Genomic DNA, 19,976 nt, shown 5'->3' with positions numbered 1-19,976 from the left:
TCCCTTTAAGATTGTACTAAAATGAAATGTCTGTCGACACCGAGGGTCAGGAAACTTATGACACTTTAAATTGTGAGGGTGAAAAAAACTCTTTGGAAAACGACCAAAAGAAAAGTGTGAATGCATCTTTGTTCTGTACGTGAATCATTTCTTTGTTTTCACCATGGTTTAAGGAAAGTTCATTTCTTTGTTTTCACCATGGTTTAACGTAAATGATTTCATGCACAAAACACCAGCAGACATGAGTTTCCTCCCCTCTGGTTCCGCCATCTTTCCACAGACTTTTAATCATATCCGCAGCTGAAGTACATGTTTCTTCTTAATCCACTCAATGAGGGAAAATTGAAAAGTGCCAGAGAGGGTAATTGAATTTAGGGCAATGCACTGCTATGTGTTACTGCCTGGGTGGATGACTGGATTAAAAATTCTGAATTTCTCCTACTGTTGTAATCTCACTTCTACCATTCCTTTAATTAAGAGAACTCTTATCTGCTTGACACGATCATAGAGAGACAAAAAAAGCTCAATATGGGTTTTCAGAAAGACAAACGAGAGGTCATTTTTCTCCCTTGGCATTTGACATGCACACAAAGCGTGCGCAGCTTTGGCTTTACGTCAGAAACAGATGCACACATTTCCTCAAACCATTACCTGATTCAATTTTTTGTCAAATCATCTAATTCAATTTCCTAACCGGCAGCAGCCTTGTCATTGCTTAACTGTGTTTTTAAACTAAAGCGTTTGGTTCTAATGTGTGGTCTTTTCCACAGACAGGGAATAAAGTTTTTAAAGTTTGTTCTGAAAGGAACTTCTAACTACACGATTCAACTTGTTTTTCTCCTAAAATGACAGTTATCACAGACACACATACACAGAAACTCTTAGTTTTGATGTCAGTTTCATCATTTACGAACACTTAATGCCTTTCGCCTTTCCTACAAAACCTTAAAAACTAACACAGTTTGAAAGCTTTCTGGGGAGTACAGTGTGGAGTCTCACCACCACATACCTGTCTGCCTCTGGCTGGCATCGGGGACTGCACCGTGAGTGTACTACCTGTCAAAACAGATTTAGAAGCTGCTATAATAAGGCTAGTATTGTAAACAGTTGCACGGCCTCTGCTCTTCCATGTCTTCCTCACCTGTACAGCCTCTCAGCCAAGTTTCTCTCACCCTCAACTTTTGTGAAAGAGTTTGCTCGTACTGCTTTCCTTCACTGTGAGTTAGGCAATGCTGGACTTTTTTTAACGTTTCGGTTTCACATCAGGTGTTACCGCTGAGCGATTTACCAAATTTGTCAATATCGTTCCACACAACGCCGTCTTAGTCAGTGGTTTATTTCATTTCCGAGAGCATAAATCTATATGTTGGAATTAAAATCCTATATTTCTCAAAGTCCAGCACCGGTTGTACATTGATAAAATGATATCGATTTAAACATCAGAGTTCATGCCAAATTCAATCAGTGCAGATAAAAAAAAAAAGGTTTTGTTTTCCCCTTGAATATCTATGTCCTTGAGTGGCCACTTTCAGTCTTTTCTACATTTTATTTTGAAAGAAAAGTTTGAAAGAAAACAAAACATGTGGATCCTCCCACTCCCCAGCAGGTGATGGTATGAACACAGGTTTTGATGATTCTACTTCATCTTTATCTTCACATATTGCTTAAATGGTATTCTGTAACACAAAAAGTTACTATGCAGGGGTCACAAAGACACACTCAGAACTGGGCCACATAGAAAGGATGAAGTGTTATTGGGATTAAGATATAATTTAAATCAGTCTGCATGGCACTTTATTTACAATACATGTTACATGTATAAATTACATGTAATAAATATATATATATATTTTTTTTTTACCTTAAATGAATGTCGATGCTCTGTGAAATTCGTCGTAAGATTCAAATCAAATCCAACTGTGGACGAGCTGTGGCAAATCCTGATTGAAAGTCGAGGACAAAGTGAAAGTGAAGAGGTGATTGGCTCCAACTCCTCCTCTGGGAAAAGCAGATGAGGATAAATGAGAAGAAGAAAAGTAGAAGGAAAGTTAAAAACACTCTTCTTAAAGCTACACACGGCGACTCAAACCTCTCTTTTTGAAGCATCTCTCGTCTTAGAGTGTATTATTCAATCAAACTGAAACAAAAGATTTGATAACAGCAAAGGAGGGTTCCAGACTTGGGAGAGATTTCTTATGGGACTCTGGCAGAATTGCCAGCCGACGGTATCTCATCATCAGTCTGGCTGCTCGCTGCTGTAAAACGACTCCCTCGGATTCTCTCACATGGGTTTATATCATCTGTTTATGAGGTTAAACTCATTCTAAAAGTTTTAGAAGTTATGATAAAGCAGCGCAATCTCTTCTGTTCTGCTCGTTTGGTCGGCCCACTCGCTCCACCTGTCACGGCCCTGAGAGATCAGGTGCGATCTCGCCGCCTTCAGCAAAGTTCTTCTTTTTAGAACGGAGCAGAGATGAAAATGACAGCCCACAGTCGCTCTGACTGGATGCACAGTGTCTTAAGGCGCCGCTGCATTGTTGCATTATTTAAACGACTGTCAGTGGAGGAGAAATATCAGACATTCAATGATGGAGCGCCTGCCCCTGTGACTGTTTCCAGTCAGTGGTAAAAGGATGAGCCTAGACATTAGCCCAGATTTGAATATTTAATATATTTTACGGTTATTCTCAGCACACGTCTCAGTGAAATGTTTATATTTTTACATTACTATACGTGAACATAAGGGATGGTGGCCATGTTTTGGCGGGGTGGCTGACTCTCTATTGGTTTTCTGATAAAATCACAGGCGGCAGCTGAGACCCACCAACTGTTCATCTGTCACTTCAGTCACACGTTGCTGCTGTGAAGTCAAGGTAGAAAAAATTATAAGGTTTTATACGGAGGTATAAGGTCTCCGGTTCATTGTTCTTCATACTTTATCGTATGAGAGAAGGTCATAACGTTTTAAGACAGATGCGTTCCTTTCAAAAGGTGATGGGTTTTAATTAAAATTAAAACATATTAGGACATGTCTGCCAGGTGTTCCAAAAAGATTTGATTTTTTATTAAATCACTATTTGTAGTGTTTTAACCCAAGTTGTAACCAAACCTGAATGGAAACCCATTAAAATGATCCTTACGGAAGATTTTGGAACTTGTTCAATGACGTGTTTCCTAACACCCCTGAAACTGAAAAGAACATTAAAAAGAATCTTGATTTCAGTCCTGTGGTGAGGCCAAGAGGCTGTGTGAGTGACATCTCAAAAAATTGTACAAAGACTGATTTGTTTACATACAGAAAGAAAGTGTAAAGATTTAAATTAAAGATATAAAGGAAGCTGCTATTTTCATGAATAAATAAATCCTGGAGCGGGGTATTCTCTTTTATAGAGGACATACTATCGTGACAAGGCAAACAACACAACCAGATTAATTATCAGCTCGTCACATTTAAGAAAATCTATAATCCAACAACATTTACTGTAGGTCCCAGAGTGGGAAAAAAAATCTGTACAAACTCCAGTGGGTGTTCAGATGATTTCTGAATATTTATACTCCATCAAGAGACACAAACAGGATCAGTGGAAACGACACACGCACGTCTTACACCAGGAACGCTGAGTGTGGAGGTAAACTCTCACAGCTAACTACTTCTCCCGCGTTCCCACAAGGCCTTGATGTTGGTGGAGGGAGACTGGATGCTAAGCAACACCTCATCTGCATAGCTTGTCAACTCAACAGGGCCGAGTTCCCATTGGACCTGGAGAACACGGCTGTGTTGTGCACAGACAGAGGATGGACTGCAGTTGTTCAGATACGACTAAACCACAATTGAACTCGGAATACAGCGAGCGCTGCAAAAACCAAGATGTAATTTATTGAGATTTTCTACTTTCTTAATATAAATGATTAAAATAATATATATTAATGATATGTATTTTAACATTTAAATATGTGTGTGCTTTTTTAACCTATTAAAATATGATAATAAAATTAAAATGTATTTTAAAACAATGAAAAAAACTACAAACAATATTGTCGTAAATGCAGTTGCCAGTATATCTGTTCAAACTGTAACATATGCTATATGCTCAAATGATCTAGTACAGTGGTTCTCAAACTGTGGTAGGCGTACCACCGGTGGTACGTGGGGAAAATTCCAATTTCCACATTTACATTTTCAATTGAATAAATCTGAAACATACCATGCACAATTAATAGAAAATTTAAGCATAAACACCTTTATAAACATCGCCCCTGTGTGGTGGAAGCTAATAGTGAAGGCCTATGCTGCTATATTCTAATGTTGGTCATCAAACAGTTAGAGAACCACTGATCTAGCACTATTAGAGACCCTGTATCTGTGGACGGTTTTATGTGACCACAGGATCCACTAACAGAAAAAATTCTCTCTGAACCAAAAAATCCTCAGAATGTAATAAGGTACAGTACATAACTGCCATATTCTACCGTGACAGAAACGCTACAGGGTGGTCTGTAAAATAATTCAGTTTTCTTCTCCAGAGGTGATACAAATCTAGTCTCTGCATATTAACGTGGATATACACATTATCAGAGAAATGTAGGTCACTGTATATCTCTACCAGTGAATACAGTGTAAAGTGAAAAATTCTTGAGTGACTTTTATTAAGCCTGCAAATCTTTGAGAAAAGAAACAAGGACCTTCAGAACTAGAAGTGTTATGCCGTTTCTTTATTATCTTCCTCCGCTTCCTCTTCTAAGAAAACAATGTAAGTTGACACAGGTAGGTTGTGAAGACGTATATCACCCAGGGATATTGTGCAGAGTTTTGTTTTTTTTTAAATTGTGTATGTGCCAGTAACCTACAACGATCAATTCAATTCTATACACAATCAGAGCAGACATGCCAGAGTTAAACTAAGCACAAGAGAGACTCTTCTAATTATTAAAAAAAGTTAAAGTTTGGAAGACCTGCATAGAAATCAAATATGTTTAAAAGAATAAAAAAAAAAGTGTTTTTTTTACTTTTTTTTCTTAGAAATGATGAGCAATCATAGGATTGACATTGACATTTCAGACAGACAGCTGATGTTTGTTGAAATTTAAAGATGACTCTACCAGCCAATAAAAAAACCCAATGAGAAGATTCATGAAGAACATTGATAAGTTTGCCTCAATATAATAGAATAATCGGCTGAGGAACAAGATGAGGCTGGAGCAGCTCTGGTTACCCTTGAAGCTGCTGAAGGAACAAGGTTTTAGACCAGACCAACCAAACTCATTTTGGTTTATGGGTCAATACAACCTAATTAGATGTCAAGTGGGCTGGACCAGTACAATCATAACATCATTAACTATAAATAGCAAGTCCATGTTTTTTCCCCTTAGTTTTCATGTTTAAAAGTATAAGTATATGAGATACTTTTGAATATCATTTTGCAAAAAATATACTAAAAGTTTGTGTATCTTTTAGCGGGCCGGACTGAACACCCTAGTGGACCGGTTTTGGCCCATGGGCCGTATGTTTGGCACCCCTGCTCTGGACAGACTACTGATGGCTTTATATACATACATATATAAATACATACATATATGTATATACAGTATATGTCAATGAAAAGCTGAGCAACCACAGATATGTCAACCTCACCCAGGTGTTTCTTGTCCTCTCCTCGTTCTTTCAGTATATTCAGTATATTCAGGTGCTGCTCCTCACAGAGGCGTTCTTCTTTTCTGTAACACAGATATGTGAATCTCAGTGAACAGACCAGTGTCCAGTCATGCACAGGAATTCTTCTCTCTTCCTATACCTTGGGCCAGTCTCCTGTGTTTCTCTGAGAGCACACAAAGCGAAGGCATTCTTCTTTCATGCCATGTGGCCTCAGAGACCTGCTGTCATGTCCGGGGGCCGATGCTTGGCTGGTTCTTCTCTGATCCTGATCCTGTATTCGAGGTGTTATATATATATACCCCTACCTGCATGCTAAAAACATTGCGGGTACATTTGAGTGGTGGTCCAGTCGACCTTCCTCCACTTCCCTTTGAACACTGGGCTCCTCGATGAGGGGTCTCAATTCAATCAGTAACAGTTCAAAGCAGGCTTTGAAGTTGTGAGTCGTGGGTCAGCTGATGACCAGCACCTGGCTGAGATAAAGGTAGAGTGTTGAATTGTCAAACAGGATTTAGGCAAAGCTTGATGTTTACTGCACAGTTAAAGTGGCTTCACACTGAACCATATATTTTTCCAGGGAATCTTTGGGATCTTCACCTCTTCTTGGTGGCTTCATCTCCGACATGCCCCAATGTAGCACAATTGATTTTGTCTACAGCAGTTCATTCTTCTGTGTTTCAGATAGGGCCACTGAGTCCAAACCATAGAGCATTAGCAAGTCTCACTGCAGTGGAGGGCAAGATCTCGAACCTGAAACGATCTTCCTCGTTTTCTGGTTGTAAGACCTGCAGTCATTGGCTATCAAGACACATGAAAAAAGTGTTGTTCTACTGTATACTCAAATAATTAAAACATTTAACTAATGTGTTATTCATCTATAAAGACGCAATTCATTAAATTTGACTTATTTACAAAGTAAAAGAAATATTTACAACAACTACCTGAAATGACTGAAGCCATACTCACCTGGTTGTTTTTGCCGTGATGGTGCCTCAGTCCTGACTCCTTCACCGGGGGACACAGTGCACGGTGCATACAGAGAGACACCTGCAGTCAGCATTAGCGAGTGCAATGACAGCTTTGCTGGTTTTTGCCAGAAGACAAGCTGAGGCGTTCGACTTTCCGCGACACAATGGTGTCCTGGAGGTTTCTCCTTATTCTGGCTGCAGGAGTGTCTCGTCTGTCCCTCAGTGCCCTGCTCTGCTCCAGCTGCCAAAGCCCTTAATGTTCAGTGGGCTTTCAGTTAAATATTCTCTGCTCCTGGGAAAGCAGTGGAACTACTTTAGCAGAGACAGCTGTGTCAGCCTGAACAGAAAGTGGATGAGGACAGGATTGAGGGGCAGAGGAGCAGAGTGACACAAAAAAATGAAGTGACTTTTTGCTCGGCATGCAGAATAACATAAATCCAGAAAAACGGTAATTTTGCTTTTCCACAGCGGAGGGAATATCACAATTTCAAAAACGTTTACAGGAGATATGCTGCTAGTCCACCAGCCTGCTCAACTGTTTTTGAGCTGTAGAACAAATTATTTTTTTCTTCCCTGGTTATTAAATCATAATATTAATATATTCGGTGATACGAACCGGGTGGTGCTGTAGTTTGCGTCTTCAGTTTAGCTGTCTGGTTCAAGCTGTGGTATCTGACTATTAAGCTGTATGAGCTGGGTTTTTTTTCCTTCCTGAAAACTGCTAAAAATAACTTTTTTGACTGTTTTGATGCAGCATCTGGGGCATATATATATAAATATACGTATATATGTTTTTCGGATTTCCATGAGGAGATTTTTGACTAGACATTTCTAGACATATTGTCAGAATTCAATTTTACATCTAAAATTTGACCAAACATGGAGAGAGTGGCAAGCTTGTAAATGAATGAGCCAAATGCCTGCAGCGAGGTCTTTTGTATGTGTGTGACAGTTTTGATCCTTTTCCCCTGTTACCTTGTTAGACCCCCCCAGAAAATACTGTATTCATGCTTTGTCTTCTTTTCCTCTGCTTAATCAGATTTCTCCCTGCCAAGATCGAAGAAAGCACCAAGACTGTTTGCCAGCAAACACAACAACAGATAATAAATAAGCGTCAAAGTTTACATTACACAAAAATCAAGGCTTAAGGCATAGATTTTCATATATGGTTTTTTTTAATATTTTCCAGCCGATGTCTGCCGGCTGTACACCCAGATTTACCATCAAGCACTGGCATTATTCAGTGCTCTTGTCATGAGAGATGGAGGCGGAAGGAGTATGTAGTTTAATTCAACCATCTGTGGTTGGCCTGCGAAAAATCTCCTTGGCAGTCTTTTCTGCAGAGCAAAATAACAGGACTGTGAGTGTATTTATGTCAAGCAATTTACATGAAATTTAAAAAAAAGTAAACTTTTCTTTAAGTTTGAGGTTGTTTTTGAAATAAATACATAAATCTGTCAATTGTCTTTACATTAAGTGTTAAACTAGTTACATTTTAAAAAAAGGGTATTTTATGAATATCTGTATTTCTGTGTTCAGTCAGATTTTGGAGTGAATACATTTCAGTTGATATGTTTGGTATTTTGAACAATAAAATAAGCAAATTTCATGCACAACGTAGGGTACATTCACATATGAGTCATCCGCACCGGCGATAGTTCCACGGTGTGTTTTGCAAGGTTTATGCCAACAGACCAAAAGTGCTCCCTGGAGACAGAAGCAGCACAGTTGAATTGAGTTGTGCCAGCCAAACAAGTTAAACTTCCTACAGGTGGTCAATAATCTGTTCTTTTAATAGTAGTGCAGCGTGACGGCAGTGCAGTGGGTGTGTGTATTTATGAGGCAGCTACAGCTGCGAGTCCACTTCAGGCCAAATGCATATACAGTACTATACTTATTTAAAAATGATGAATGGTGATGAGGGATAACTATGCAGTGTCAATGTCAATGCCTTTTCATTTAGGTTCTGTTTGATGATCTGTCTGATCAATTTCTAGTTGGGACAAACTAAAATCTGTAATTTGAAATTGCAAATGCAACTTTATTAATTATGCAAAAGGACAGTGTCTTCTCTAAACAGCTTTTATTTTTTTACTAATGACACATAATCAAACTTGAAAATTAATACCTGAAACAAACTCCAGAAATGCAGCCAAGTTTTACCACAGGGCCAGCTGCCTTTTTAATACAACCTAATCCTTCTGGGCCAGATCTTGCCATATGAAAGACTTCGGCTGCTCAACAGTCCACACGGTAAACATTGTCTGATTCACCTCCTCCTGATGCCACTAGACATCTTCCATGGGTTAACGACATTGACTGCAGGAGGCCAATCAAGCACCTCCAATCTGTATCTATAAACCTGATCAGTGCAAATGGGACCTGGTTGTGTCCAGCTGAATCAATGACAGGCCAATGAAGATGTCTTGATGAGAGCACATAACTCTGAGATTTTTAATGTAAGCGGTTTGTATCGAGGGTACCTTCACGTACATGCCAATCTGCCTTACCATGGTTACTGATTCACCCACATACCATCGCAGATGGTGGCTTTTGCACCGTTTATGCATATTCTGGATTGACACTTTCATTCCTGGCCAAACGATGTGATTATGACTTTAGATATAATTATTGTTTCCTTCAATCATTTTTGGGCATTTTAACAACACATTTGATGATTTCCAAAATCATATGGTTATGCGCATGGTGACATTGTCTCTTTTCAGCCTTTTCTGGGTGTTGCAGAAATTCATTCATTAATCATCAACAAATATAATTAAGTCTGTCAGTAAAAACACACGCACGGGGATGTGCAATATGTCGCATTCTGTAGGAAATCGTATTGGTAAAAAGTCGGTTCTCAACTACACACAGTCCTACGTTTGCAAACGAGCCACCGGCTGGCACCTATCCATGGTACTGAAATGATAACTCGGGGCAAGTCGCATTGCAAACAGAGGGAGGCGCTATTGGCAGCGCCATAAATCACACTTGCATGTGTTTGAGAGCAATGTATAATGTTGAAATATGTAACGAAATGCATTTCATTTGTGTAGGACCGATCACATGTTTAGTTATATGGGCATGGTATACAGAATGTGGTCTATATTTTTCACAGGGAAGCAGTGTGTGTGTGTGTGTGTGTGTGTGACAGAGATCGAGAGAGAGAGAGAGAGAGAGAGAGGGTGGGGGTAGAGCGAGAGAGAGAGAGAGGAAGAAAGAGGGAGGGAGGGAGAGAAAGAGAAGCGACTGGTTGGGGCAGCCTTTAAGGAACCACCCAGCTCCGGGGTGAGATTTCAGCACCATGGACAGCTCATGGTAAAAGCAGCGGATCTATCGTCGAAAACTCCGAAAAAAGGAGAAAATAAAATCTTTAAAAATTACACAAACGACTTTACTTCCAAAAAGGCAACATTTGTAGTAACAAGCTACTGACACAACCATTGTAGGACTACCGGCGCTGACGTCTGCAATCTCTCTTTCTGCGAAGTTTCTCGCCACTGGAAGACGTTCTGCTCACTCTCCTGCTGCTCCCTCAGTCCGGAGAACCTGGTGGCGTCCAAGGGAAGTGGAAGCAGGAACTACAACAGCTCCACTTTCCGTCCGGAAATACACTATTAAAGAAGTTGTGGACTTTTATCGTTTAGTTTCTCTATAATTCGCTGGTCGGTGCGGGGTTGACGGACTCGGAGTCAAAAGGACAAGTGAGACAAGTTTTCTTGTTGCCCTTCTCTCTCATCAAAGCTCAGTTGGTCCCGTGGTGTCCTGCCTGTAGTGATGGGGATGCAGCTGCGGCCGTGCGCCCTGGATGCACGCGGACACTGCTCGTTTTTCTCTGACTGACTTTCGATCCTCCCCATCACAGTCGGTTTCATTCAACGTCCTCGGAGGGACGCCCCGGACTGCCATCTTCATCCCAATACGACAACTGCTAAGGACTCGTAGGTAAAAATGACTACCATGGATCAGTGAACACTGTCCACACTGAGATGAAGTTGACGGCCCTGGGCGCAGATTAAACAAGGACACGGCTTAGGTAACTTTTCCACCACCGACCCGTCGTTTTTCTCATACTTCACTTGCTGTGTGCACAGCCTGTCTGTAGCTGCTAATGTCGGAGAGGATGGCGCTGAGTGGGAACTGTAGGACTAACCCCCAGGCATCATCAGTTCAGAACAGTTTCCCAGATGTGGTTGAATTAAACGTAGGGGGTCAGGTTTATTACACGCGTCATTCAACTTTGGTGAACAACCCCAATTCATTCCTGGGTAAGCTCTTCTCCTCCTCCAAAAAGGAGCCATCCAACGATTTGGCCAGGGACCCCAAGGGTCGTTTTTTCATCGACAGAGACGGCTTTCTATTCCGGTATGTGTTGGACTATCTCCGAGACAAACAAGTCGTCCTCCCGGATCACTTCCCAGAAAAGGGAAGGCTCAGGAAGGAGGCGGAGTACTTCCAGCTGCCCGACCTGGTGAAGCTGCTGACCCCAGAGGAGCTCAAACAAAGCCCGGACGACTACTTCCATAGCGACTATGAGGATGGGTCTCAGAGCAGCGACCACCGCCAGTGCCCGCCGCCCTCCTTGGTCCCGGCGGACAGAAAGAGCGGCTTCATCACGGTGGGTTACAGGGGCTCGTGCACCATGGGCCGTGAGAGTCAGACTGACGCCAAGTTCAGGAGGGTACCGCGGATACTTATATGCGGACGAGTGGCCCTGGCGAAGGAAGTTTTTGGGGAGACCCTGAACGAGAGCCGGGACCCGGACAGGACACCGGAACGATACACGTCCCGGTTTTATTTGAAGTTCAAACACCTGGAGAGAGCTTTTGACATGCTGTCAGAGTGCGGCTTTCAGATGGTTGCCTGCAACTCGTCAGTCACAGCATCGTTTGTCAGCCAACATACTGAGGACAAGATCTGGTCCAGCTACACCGAATATGTCTTCTACCGTAAGTGACAACCCACGTTTGACACATGAGCGCACACAAGAACCTGCCACCGCCACGAGAACGCGCTTTTGATTTTCCGCTGCTGGCTGGATAGAAAGTTGCAGTAATAGGGATGGGCTGGAGGAGTGGGGGGTTTTACATGTCATGTTCACTTGAATATATATTTAACTTAGTCAATTCAAATTCATTTTGACTGAGTCAAGTCAAGCTCACTTTCTTGCAGTGCGCAGGGCAGGGTAAATATTAGATGTGCCCCCTGCTGGCAGGGCTAAATAAATAGGCAAATAACTAATCACACTTCCACAGTCCTCTTAGATTCATCCTGCACTGTGGGAGGAGACCACAGAAAATACAGTATGGACAATATTCAAACCCTAATCAGATTGAGGAGGAAACTCCGCATCCTGAAGCTTAACAGAGGGTGAGGGTTAAGATCCCGTGCTTTCAAACCGTGTGCAGAAAGTACAGTGAGCTTTAATCATCTTCCTCTGAGCTAAGCCAAAAATAATTGTTACAGCAAATGTATTTCAGCAATGGCCATTTGTCATCATGACTCCCACCCTCTACAGGCGGCTCCCTGGCACTACGTCCACAGTATTCCTCCACCTTTGCTGCACCACAGCTGGCAGGAGTCTGGGCAGTGAGATAGAGCGAGTGAAGACAAGATGATTGTGATGTTTATGCAGGATATTGTAAAGCTTTATGACACAACAAAATAATCCATATGCTGGAAGCTGCCTGGCGTTGGACGTCTACCACAACGAGGCTGCCATAAACTATGTCACAGAATGGATACTGGTCCAAGTACCAGTAAAAGAGACCAGGAGAAGCCATAAATACTTCACTTAAAGCAAGAGACATTATTACCAGAAATAAAACTAATAATGACGCAAGGCAGGAAATCTATCAAATGTTCCCATGATTAATATGTCTGATTTAGTAGAAGATGAAAAAAGAAAAATACTAAAATTTGTAGCACAGATACGAATGAATGGATAAACTACACACACACACACACTACACACTGCACATTTAGATTTAGTAGAAGATGAAAAAAAGAAAAAAACTAAAATTTGTAGCACAGATATGAATGAATGGAAAAACTACACACACACACTACACACTGCACATTTCATGCCTAAAAAACCAAAACACTTTTCTTTTGACATGTGATACTGTAGTTTTCTTGAAACCCTTGGGGACAGGAGGTGCGAGCACAGGAGACGGAGTCCTCCATTTGTTACAATGTGCAGTCTCACCATTAAATGTCACTACACATCACCGCGCTCCTAACACAGCCAGCCTGTGTTTCAAACCAGAGAAGCACTGTTGACTCATGCGAAGTCGGTTTCATCAAGTGCACAGTGATTATAATGTGTGTGTGAGGGAGAGAGAGAGAGAGGGAGAGAGAGAGGGGGAGAGAGGGGGAGGGGGGGTGCGTTTTATTTGTCCACCGGTTGTGATGTGTTGATTCAGGTTGAAGTAGTTTTAAGCTGCTGGTTCTGGATTCCTGCCTTGCTCTCATTTGCATGGTATCTGTGATGACTTAGCGCAGACATTTTTCGCTTCTTTTGTCAGTGGTGACGATGAAGGGGCTTATTCATGGGTAACACCATTTTGTTGAAAAGAAATTCAACAAAGTTTCTATGACTTTCCACATTTTAATACCTGATACGATTTGCATGCTAAAGGTGTGACGAGTCAACGCACAAAAACTGTATTCAATCTGCTCTGAAAAGCCATCAAAGCTCAACTCATACTCATGTATCTTTCTCAACTGTTCAACACTGCTGTAACACATGTTCCCCAGAAATTATTTTATCAAATCTCATCATCCGATCACGTTGAGAACCGCAGGTTAGAAATCACTGCAGGTTCAATAAATCACTGAAGTCACCGAGCCAACACAGATGGAAAGAAACACGCAGGAGAATGATTGTGCTGCATGCTCCCCGGGGTAAATGAGCTTCACAATAACGGTCCAACCCTCAGCAGCTACGACAACTTGATGACCCCCGGCCTCCACTACACTCAGGAGCAGCGCTAACAAGCCAGGATAGCGGTGGTGCTAAATTACAGAGTGGCGTCTGGCGTTTCTTCTGCCGAGCTCTTTGTTGCTTGCTGACAAACAACCGACAAACAAACAACTGCTCCCTGGCTTTGCTGACAAATGTTGAGCTCTGCGGAAGGCACACGCACACACATAAATAATAGCAGACGTGGTGGGCTTCAAAACACACACGCAACACAAAAGCCTGCATGTGCTGGAGCAGAAAGGAATAAATAAATAAAAATAAAACCCCCCACACTCGCAGGCCACGATAATACCAGCAGGTAACCAGCCGTTTAGAGACCACAGAGAGCGGTGGTGCACGCGGGGCACGCTCGTGCGCAGAGTGAAGGGTGCACGGGCGTTAGGAGTTTGTTAAAGCGAGCAGCCATCCGGTGGATTTAATGCTGCTTCTGACAGCAGTCTCGCTGTGTGTTTGGACCGGATGAGCTTCAAAGACCTGTGTATGCCCCGTCAGAATTTCAGCCTCACTTCAGCATGACAGACCCATCCAGTCTTTAAAGCAGAGGCAGTGAAAGTTAAAAGTTTTTGACCACCCTGTCAAGATAGATTAGAAAACGAGGGGGATGTTTGAGAGTTAGAGAAAACCTGCAGAAAGTTTTCATGAGAATATTCTGACATGTTATTAGAGCAGATTTTTTTTCTCATTGGGAGCAGAAGGGTCCGGGACAAGGACAGCCGCTCCGCTGAAAAAAAAAAACAGTACTTGATCTGCCTGCCACATTTTCACTGCCCTGTCAAGCCTCTTCTCTCACACACACTTCGCTCTTGTCTTTACTTTTGCAAAATGCTGCCTCACGTCTTTTTAGTCCATCATCTCTGGCTCTTCAGGTTTGTTTTGAGCTCACAGATGATCCTCCTCTGTGCGACAGTTCTACAAGTTTGTTAAGTTACAGCAGTGTGGCTGCACCAGTTGTCCTTTATGCCTGTTTTCTACGTTTAACTTTTTTTTATTCTATATCGGCCGTGGCATTGATCTGTTTCTTGGCCTTTTGGCAGCCAAAGAGAAGCTCCAAAGATCCTATATATGATTCACTCATTCATATCATTGGCAAAAGCATTTTTTCCAAATCGATGCATTGCTAGAGCCACTAATAACGAATCATTTTTACTAGACGTCGCTGCAGCGATGCTCAACATGAGGTCTGACCCCACCAGAGAGAAGTGTGTGTCATTAACAACGACCACAGTCATACAGCTAAGCTTGTTAGCCGCCGTGTAACGACCGTCGTGTGTGTTTTACTCTGTATATGTTGTTGTTTTTACGCAGCTCATGTTGCACCACCCTAAGGCATGAACACACACACACACACACATACATGAAGTACACTGTTATGAGTGACATCATGCCCACTCTGCGAGTCTATCCCAGCCCATTCGGTGCAGACATTAGCAGCGGTGGTCCCACGCTGCAGGCCTGTAGGACGTGATTAGCTGTGAGAGCAGACAGGTTGTGACAGCGCTGAGGAGAGTCTGATAGGGACAGCTGCTACCCTGGCCTCAGCTCCGTGGGGGCGTACACCACAGACCACCTCAGTGCTGCATGATTCACAAAGAGAGAGAGAGAGAGAGAGAGAGAGAGAGAATAAGTAAAAGAGAGCAGGTGGTGAATGATTCTGAAAAAAAGAAAAGAAAAACGTATTGTTGTTTTTGCTATTTTTCATTATAACACTGCAGCTACTCCTTTGACAACTGGTAATACCTCTCCCAGGTATCACTATGGAGCAGTTACTCCAAAGAGATAATTTTCAAATGAAAAATAAGAATTTTTCATTCATTTCGTTTTAAACGTAGACACTTTTTACTAACCCAGACCATAGACTTAAAGCCCTAAAGCAGTTCATTAGCGTTAATTGTTGTTTCGTTGATGTATTCTATAGAATACATCAGTTTGTTTGAAAATTGATTTTGTTTGAATAGGAACCATTAGCAGCAAAAACAAAGAAATTCAGGCGTCTGAAACCTTCAACACCCCAAGAAGCAATTTTTATTTTATTGTATAACCATCAAATAAAATTCACAGGGAGCTGCATTTCCATGAAGCTAAGTTTCTATAAAGTTCTATGGTCACACTATAGAATTAAAAGAGTACAAAACCACAAATATTCCACAGCAATTCCCAGTGAAAAAAGACATAAGGTTGTCATTGCTATTGAAATCACAAAGAGGGATGAAAGGACCAAAGAGCAATGACAGGTCGGATGACGGACCTGGTTGGTGACTAATCAACCAGAGCTCGGCAGTCGTACGACGAAGACGAAGGCGAAACATTGGCTGATTAGGGTCAAGAACATTGAACTCTGGTATGCTGTCATTAACATACGCTTTAACAACAGGACTGTATGTGGAGAACAGTACCACAAACAATACCCAGATAACAGATACTGTCACGTATACGAAGAACGAATCACCTGCAGCCACTACACCATTCATTTCGAGCTGATTCAAATCAGCAGAATTAGAAAGACGTTAATGTGAGATTGACGGGTGGGAGAGTAACGTGCCAACCCTCAGTGCCAAACCAAAACCACACTCAGTGATTTTTTACTACACCTAGCACACGTTTATTAATGAGCTTTGTATTTCTAATCTATGCTTTTACGCTGTTTGGCTCATGGTGAGAGACATAAATCACTGACTGAACCACCTTTTATATGGACCTATAAAATACCACATTAATGCACTCATCTCTCTCTCTCTCTCTCTCTCTCTCTCCCCCCCTTTCTCTCTCACTCAACTTCTTGTCTCCAAATTCACAAAACAACAAAATGACTTTTGTTGTAATGTTAAATAGCAGAAATTATGATGGTGATTATAATAATAATAATATTTATTATTATTAACACTGACTCATTTGACATTCATTAACCCTGGTTCCATCTTCTAAGTGTGGCAGCCGTTCCAGTCCACTGATCCTCATACTATCTGACCTCTGTGTTGACTGTATGTTTAGCGACAGGCCACCAGTCCAACCCTGGAACCCTGGAAAAACATGAGGACTTTTTCATCAGACTGACTAATTATATATTCACAGTCCTTATATACAGTGTTGAGATGGGAGACCATCCAAGGATGAGATCTCTTCAGCTTGAGGGATCAGTACTGTTTAGGATTTTTAAAAAGGACTATTCACAAAGATCTTCACAAAGAGATGCTGTGAGTACCAGTTATATAAAAAAAAGAATTAATGGAGGGAGGTGTGAAAACATGCTCAAATGTTGACCTTTCTATCAACACTGAAATCACGCGTCAATTAAAGAAAGCCAGTCCAAGTGTTTGCGTCTACACTTATAGTATTCACAACTCAGTTTTAACTTTTTTTTTTTTTTAACATTTTTAGGATTATTTATGAAAATAACAAGGAAATCAGTAATAAAATCAACCTGTCCAAGAACAGAACATTTATTTGCTGTGAAACGATAAAACTGTTAGCATTTAAACGGCAGCTTTTAATGAGCCTAGGTGAGACTCCATGGCGGGAGGAGGGAGAGATGTTTTAATTTAATACAACGAGGAAAATAAGAAAGAGAATTAATTACATATAGAGCAAGAGAAAGGATTGTTTTTTTCCCAATAACATTTCCTCTTTTGGGATCTTAGCATCACATTTATCTCCACAGTCATCAGTCTCTGGAAAATATCGAGAACCTCAGAGCACTTTTGGAGGGAGAGAGTGCATGCACGAGAGAGTCTATCAGCCCATTTCTCCTCCTCTGTGACTCTTGACACTCTATTCTCTCTGTTGTGCTAGGCACGGCTGATGCTCCCTCCTGTTGTGTTGGAATAAGTGCTCTGCGGTGCGAGGTGTGGAGAGTAGCATAATGACTGGAACTGCAGCTGGAGAGCCTCTTCACTTACTCAATCTACAGGCTAGCTGCTGCAATGCATCATTGCTTTCATATCCTAGCTTTGGTGTGTGTGTCCACATTGGCTGGAAACACTATATCAAGTATGCACAGTCTCCCTTTCACATCAGTCAGTAATCACACCCATGGATCTTTCATTGCAGGGACATGTCATGCTGCAGATGAATGCCTGCTGCCATTTGTCCAAATGACTCAACAGGAACCTAATCGGATCCATACATTTTCTTTACACCGATCTGCATCTCATGCCAGATAGATTATAAAATGTTAGTTAGAAAGCTCAACTGTGTTTGCAAACATTTTGTTTTTCTATGGTGGTCCAATAAAACTGGTCGTGACGCTGCGTCTTTACTGCACCCGGCATAAATAATAGACATATTCTCCAGGTCCAGAAAGTAAAAGACAAACGCTGATGTAGCTGAAATGTCTACAATGACCACCAAGGGGCTTCTAAGACAGAAAGACGTTGACTTGATTCTAATTGTGGAAACAGGAAATGTGAACAGTGAACTTTAGAATTTTATTAATAACACTTCACTGTAAGAAATATAATAGATGAACCGCAGGGATTAATTGAGACAAATTAATGGATAATATCGGCCGACCGATATTATCGGCCCGATATTAGCATATAATCCAATATCTGTAAGAATAGTTATCGATTTTTCCTCCGATAACGAAAACCCGATAACGCAACGCTTGGGTTTCACCAAATTGTTCTGGTTTAACACTAAATCAAAACTGAATTCCTATTCTCTTGACAGCGGAAAAATAAAAGGCTCATCTCAGGTGAAGGGGCAACACTAAATTGACCTGTTTTTCCGAGTCACTATTTCACATTAATCTCCATTGATTTGTTTGTCTTCTTTTTTTTTTCCTCTTTTCATTTTGCTCAACCCCTTTTACCTCACTGCTCCCCCCATCCCTTCCTCTTTTATTGTGTGGTTTGCGAGTGATGAAACAGGCGGTCATTTTTCAGGCTATCAGGATTTAAACTCTATCATGAAACCTCACAGTTTGATGGTTTTTCAGATCATTCCTTACTCCTCTGCGCCTCATTAGAATCACACACTGTCACTCACCCAGTGGTGGTCCACAGTTTGATGGAGCATATGGTCTCCATGGTGTAATTTCATTCTGCAGCACTTTATCGCTTCCCAGGGCAGAATATCAGTAGCATTTCATTTGTTGTGGAAATGAATTGTCTTTATGTGCATTTAGAAACAAGACACTCGAACGCAGCAGCTCCAGAGAAATTAACACGGGGAAATTACAAAAAAACAAACAAAACAAAACCAAAAAACACCTTTGGTACTCTGAGAAAAATACCTGATGAGATTTAATGCTTCATAAAAAAGTAATATTACTGTTATTTTTATTCATTATCTTCTTAACAGAAATGCCATAGTTGATTGGCTTCATTACAGTGTACTTTTAAATCATTTTAGATGTTTTTTTTAGTTTGTTTTGGAATTTAACAGCCCTCTAAACTGTGAACTGTAAAAGTGAAGAAGTGATTTTTTCAAATTTGAGTCAATATGAATTTTTTTTTAGCTGCTTTCTGTTGTGAATTATTTAGAGCTGACCCATGTAAATAAAAGTGAGTGAGTTTAAAAAAACCTAACCACTTGCTCAGGTGTAGTTTCCATAATAGAATTCCTTCTTTGTAGAATTCTGGGGGACGTCTTTGGCACCAGGACAAATCTACTTTTTCAATCTAAACCTGTTGTAAAACAAATAGTTTTCCCACAATGTGTCTAAATTAGAACATGTTACAATCATGCTGTAAAAACGTTAAAAAAATTACACTTACATCACATACTGTATACAGTAAGTGGACGGATGGAGTTATGGGATATACAGTGCATATCATTTTTCCCATGCCTAAAAATGTCTTAAAAGTTTAATCTAAATAAGCTTTAGACATCAGTTGAAACGATTCAAACCGATTCACCACATGACTGTGTTCCATTAGGGATTTATCTGTGTCCCTCCTCAGTCCTCAGCTGTTGGCCAAAGCATGCTGTCTTCACCATTTTACTCACAAAGTGTCGGTGCATTCCCAGGTCTGTTTAAACACACACACACGACTTCACACACACTGTAGGTTAATGTTTCTAAACAGCCAACGGATGAAAAATGACTCCAATTTAAGTGAAGATCAAGGATAAGGCTGGACTGTTAAACACACCGACTGTTCCTGTAGACGTCCACATTAACTCCTACTGCGGTTTCAACTCCCCACTGTCCATTAATGTAAAGGCAATAGCGTGGGGGTGGGGGGGGGAGATTTATCACCTAGTATTCCCTCTTGATGGATAATGTTAATTTTATCCAACTATTACCTTGTTAATGACAAGGAGACGAGAACTAAGAACCCATAGAGTGCTTGTTGAGTCGAGCGCAGCGGCGCAGGTGTCGGCGTCGTCAGAATGCGTCAGCGAATCAGACTGGTTCTCGAATAGTGTG

The 19,976-nt window shown here is 41.3% G+C and overlaps 1 protein-coding gene and 1 long non-coding RNA gene across 2 annotated transcripts in view; one reads left to right on the top strand and one right to left on the bottom strand.

Annotated features, from left to right (window-relative positions):
* Positions 1-4,079: 4,079 nt before the first annotated feature.
* LOC103394848 (uncharacterized) overlaps positions 4,080-19,976 on the bottom strand; it is a 57,549-nt gene continuing 41,652 nt past the window's right edge. Inside the window, exons 3-7 of the long non-coding RNA XR_523205.3 lie at positions 14,961-15,180; positions 6,620-6,958; positions 6,251-6,451; positions 5,793-6,126; positions 4,080-5,715 (exon numbers count right to left, since the gene is read on the bottom strand). This is a non-coding gene — a long non-coding RNA (uncharacterized LOC103394848). The remainder of the gene's footprint in view (positions 5,716-5,792; positions 6,127-6,250; positions 6,452-6,619; positions 6,959-14,960; positions 15,181-19,976) is intronic.
* Positions 10,327-19,976, top strand: part of kctd16b (potassium channel tetramerization domain containing 16b) — a 55,248-nt gene continuing 45,598 nt past the window's right edge. The window contains exon 1 of the mRNA XM_008332298.3: positions 10,327-11,570. Coding sequence (XP_008330520.1) covers positions 10,733-11,570 — 838 coding nt within the window. The 5' untranslated portion in view covers positions 10,327-10,732. The remainder of the gene's footprint in view (positions 11,571-19,976) is intronic.

This window comes from Cynoglossus semilaevis, chromosome 19 (genome assembly GCF_000523025.1).
Source record: "Cynoglossus semilaevis isolate Cse_v1.0 chromosome 19, Cse_v1.0, whole genome shotgun sequence".
Lineage (NCBI taxonomy): Eukaryota > Metazoa > Chordata > Actinopteri > Pleuronectiformes > Cynoglossidae > Cynoglossus > Cynoglossus semilaevis.
Note: the sequence above shows the minus strand (reverse complement) of the source record. Positions and strands in the feature narration are given on the sequence as shown.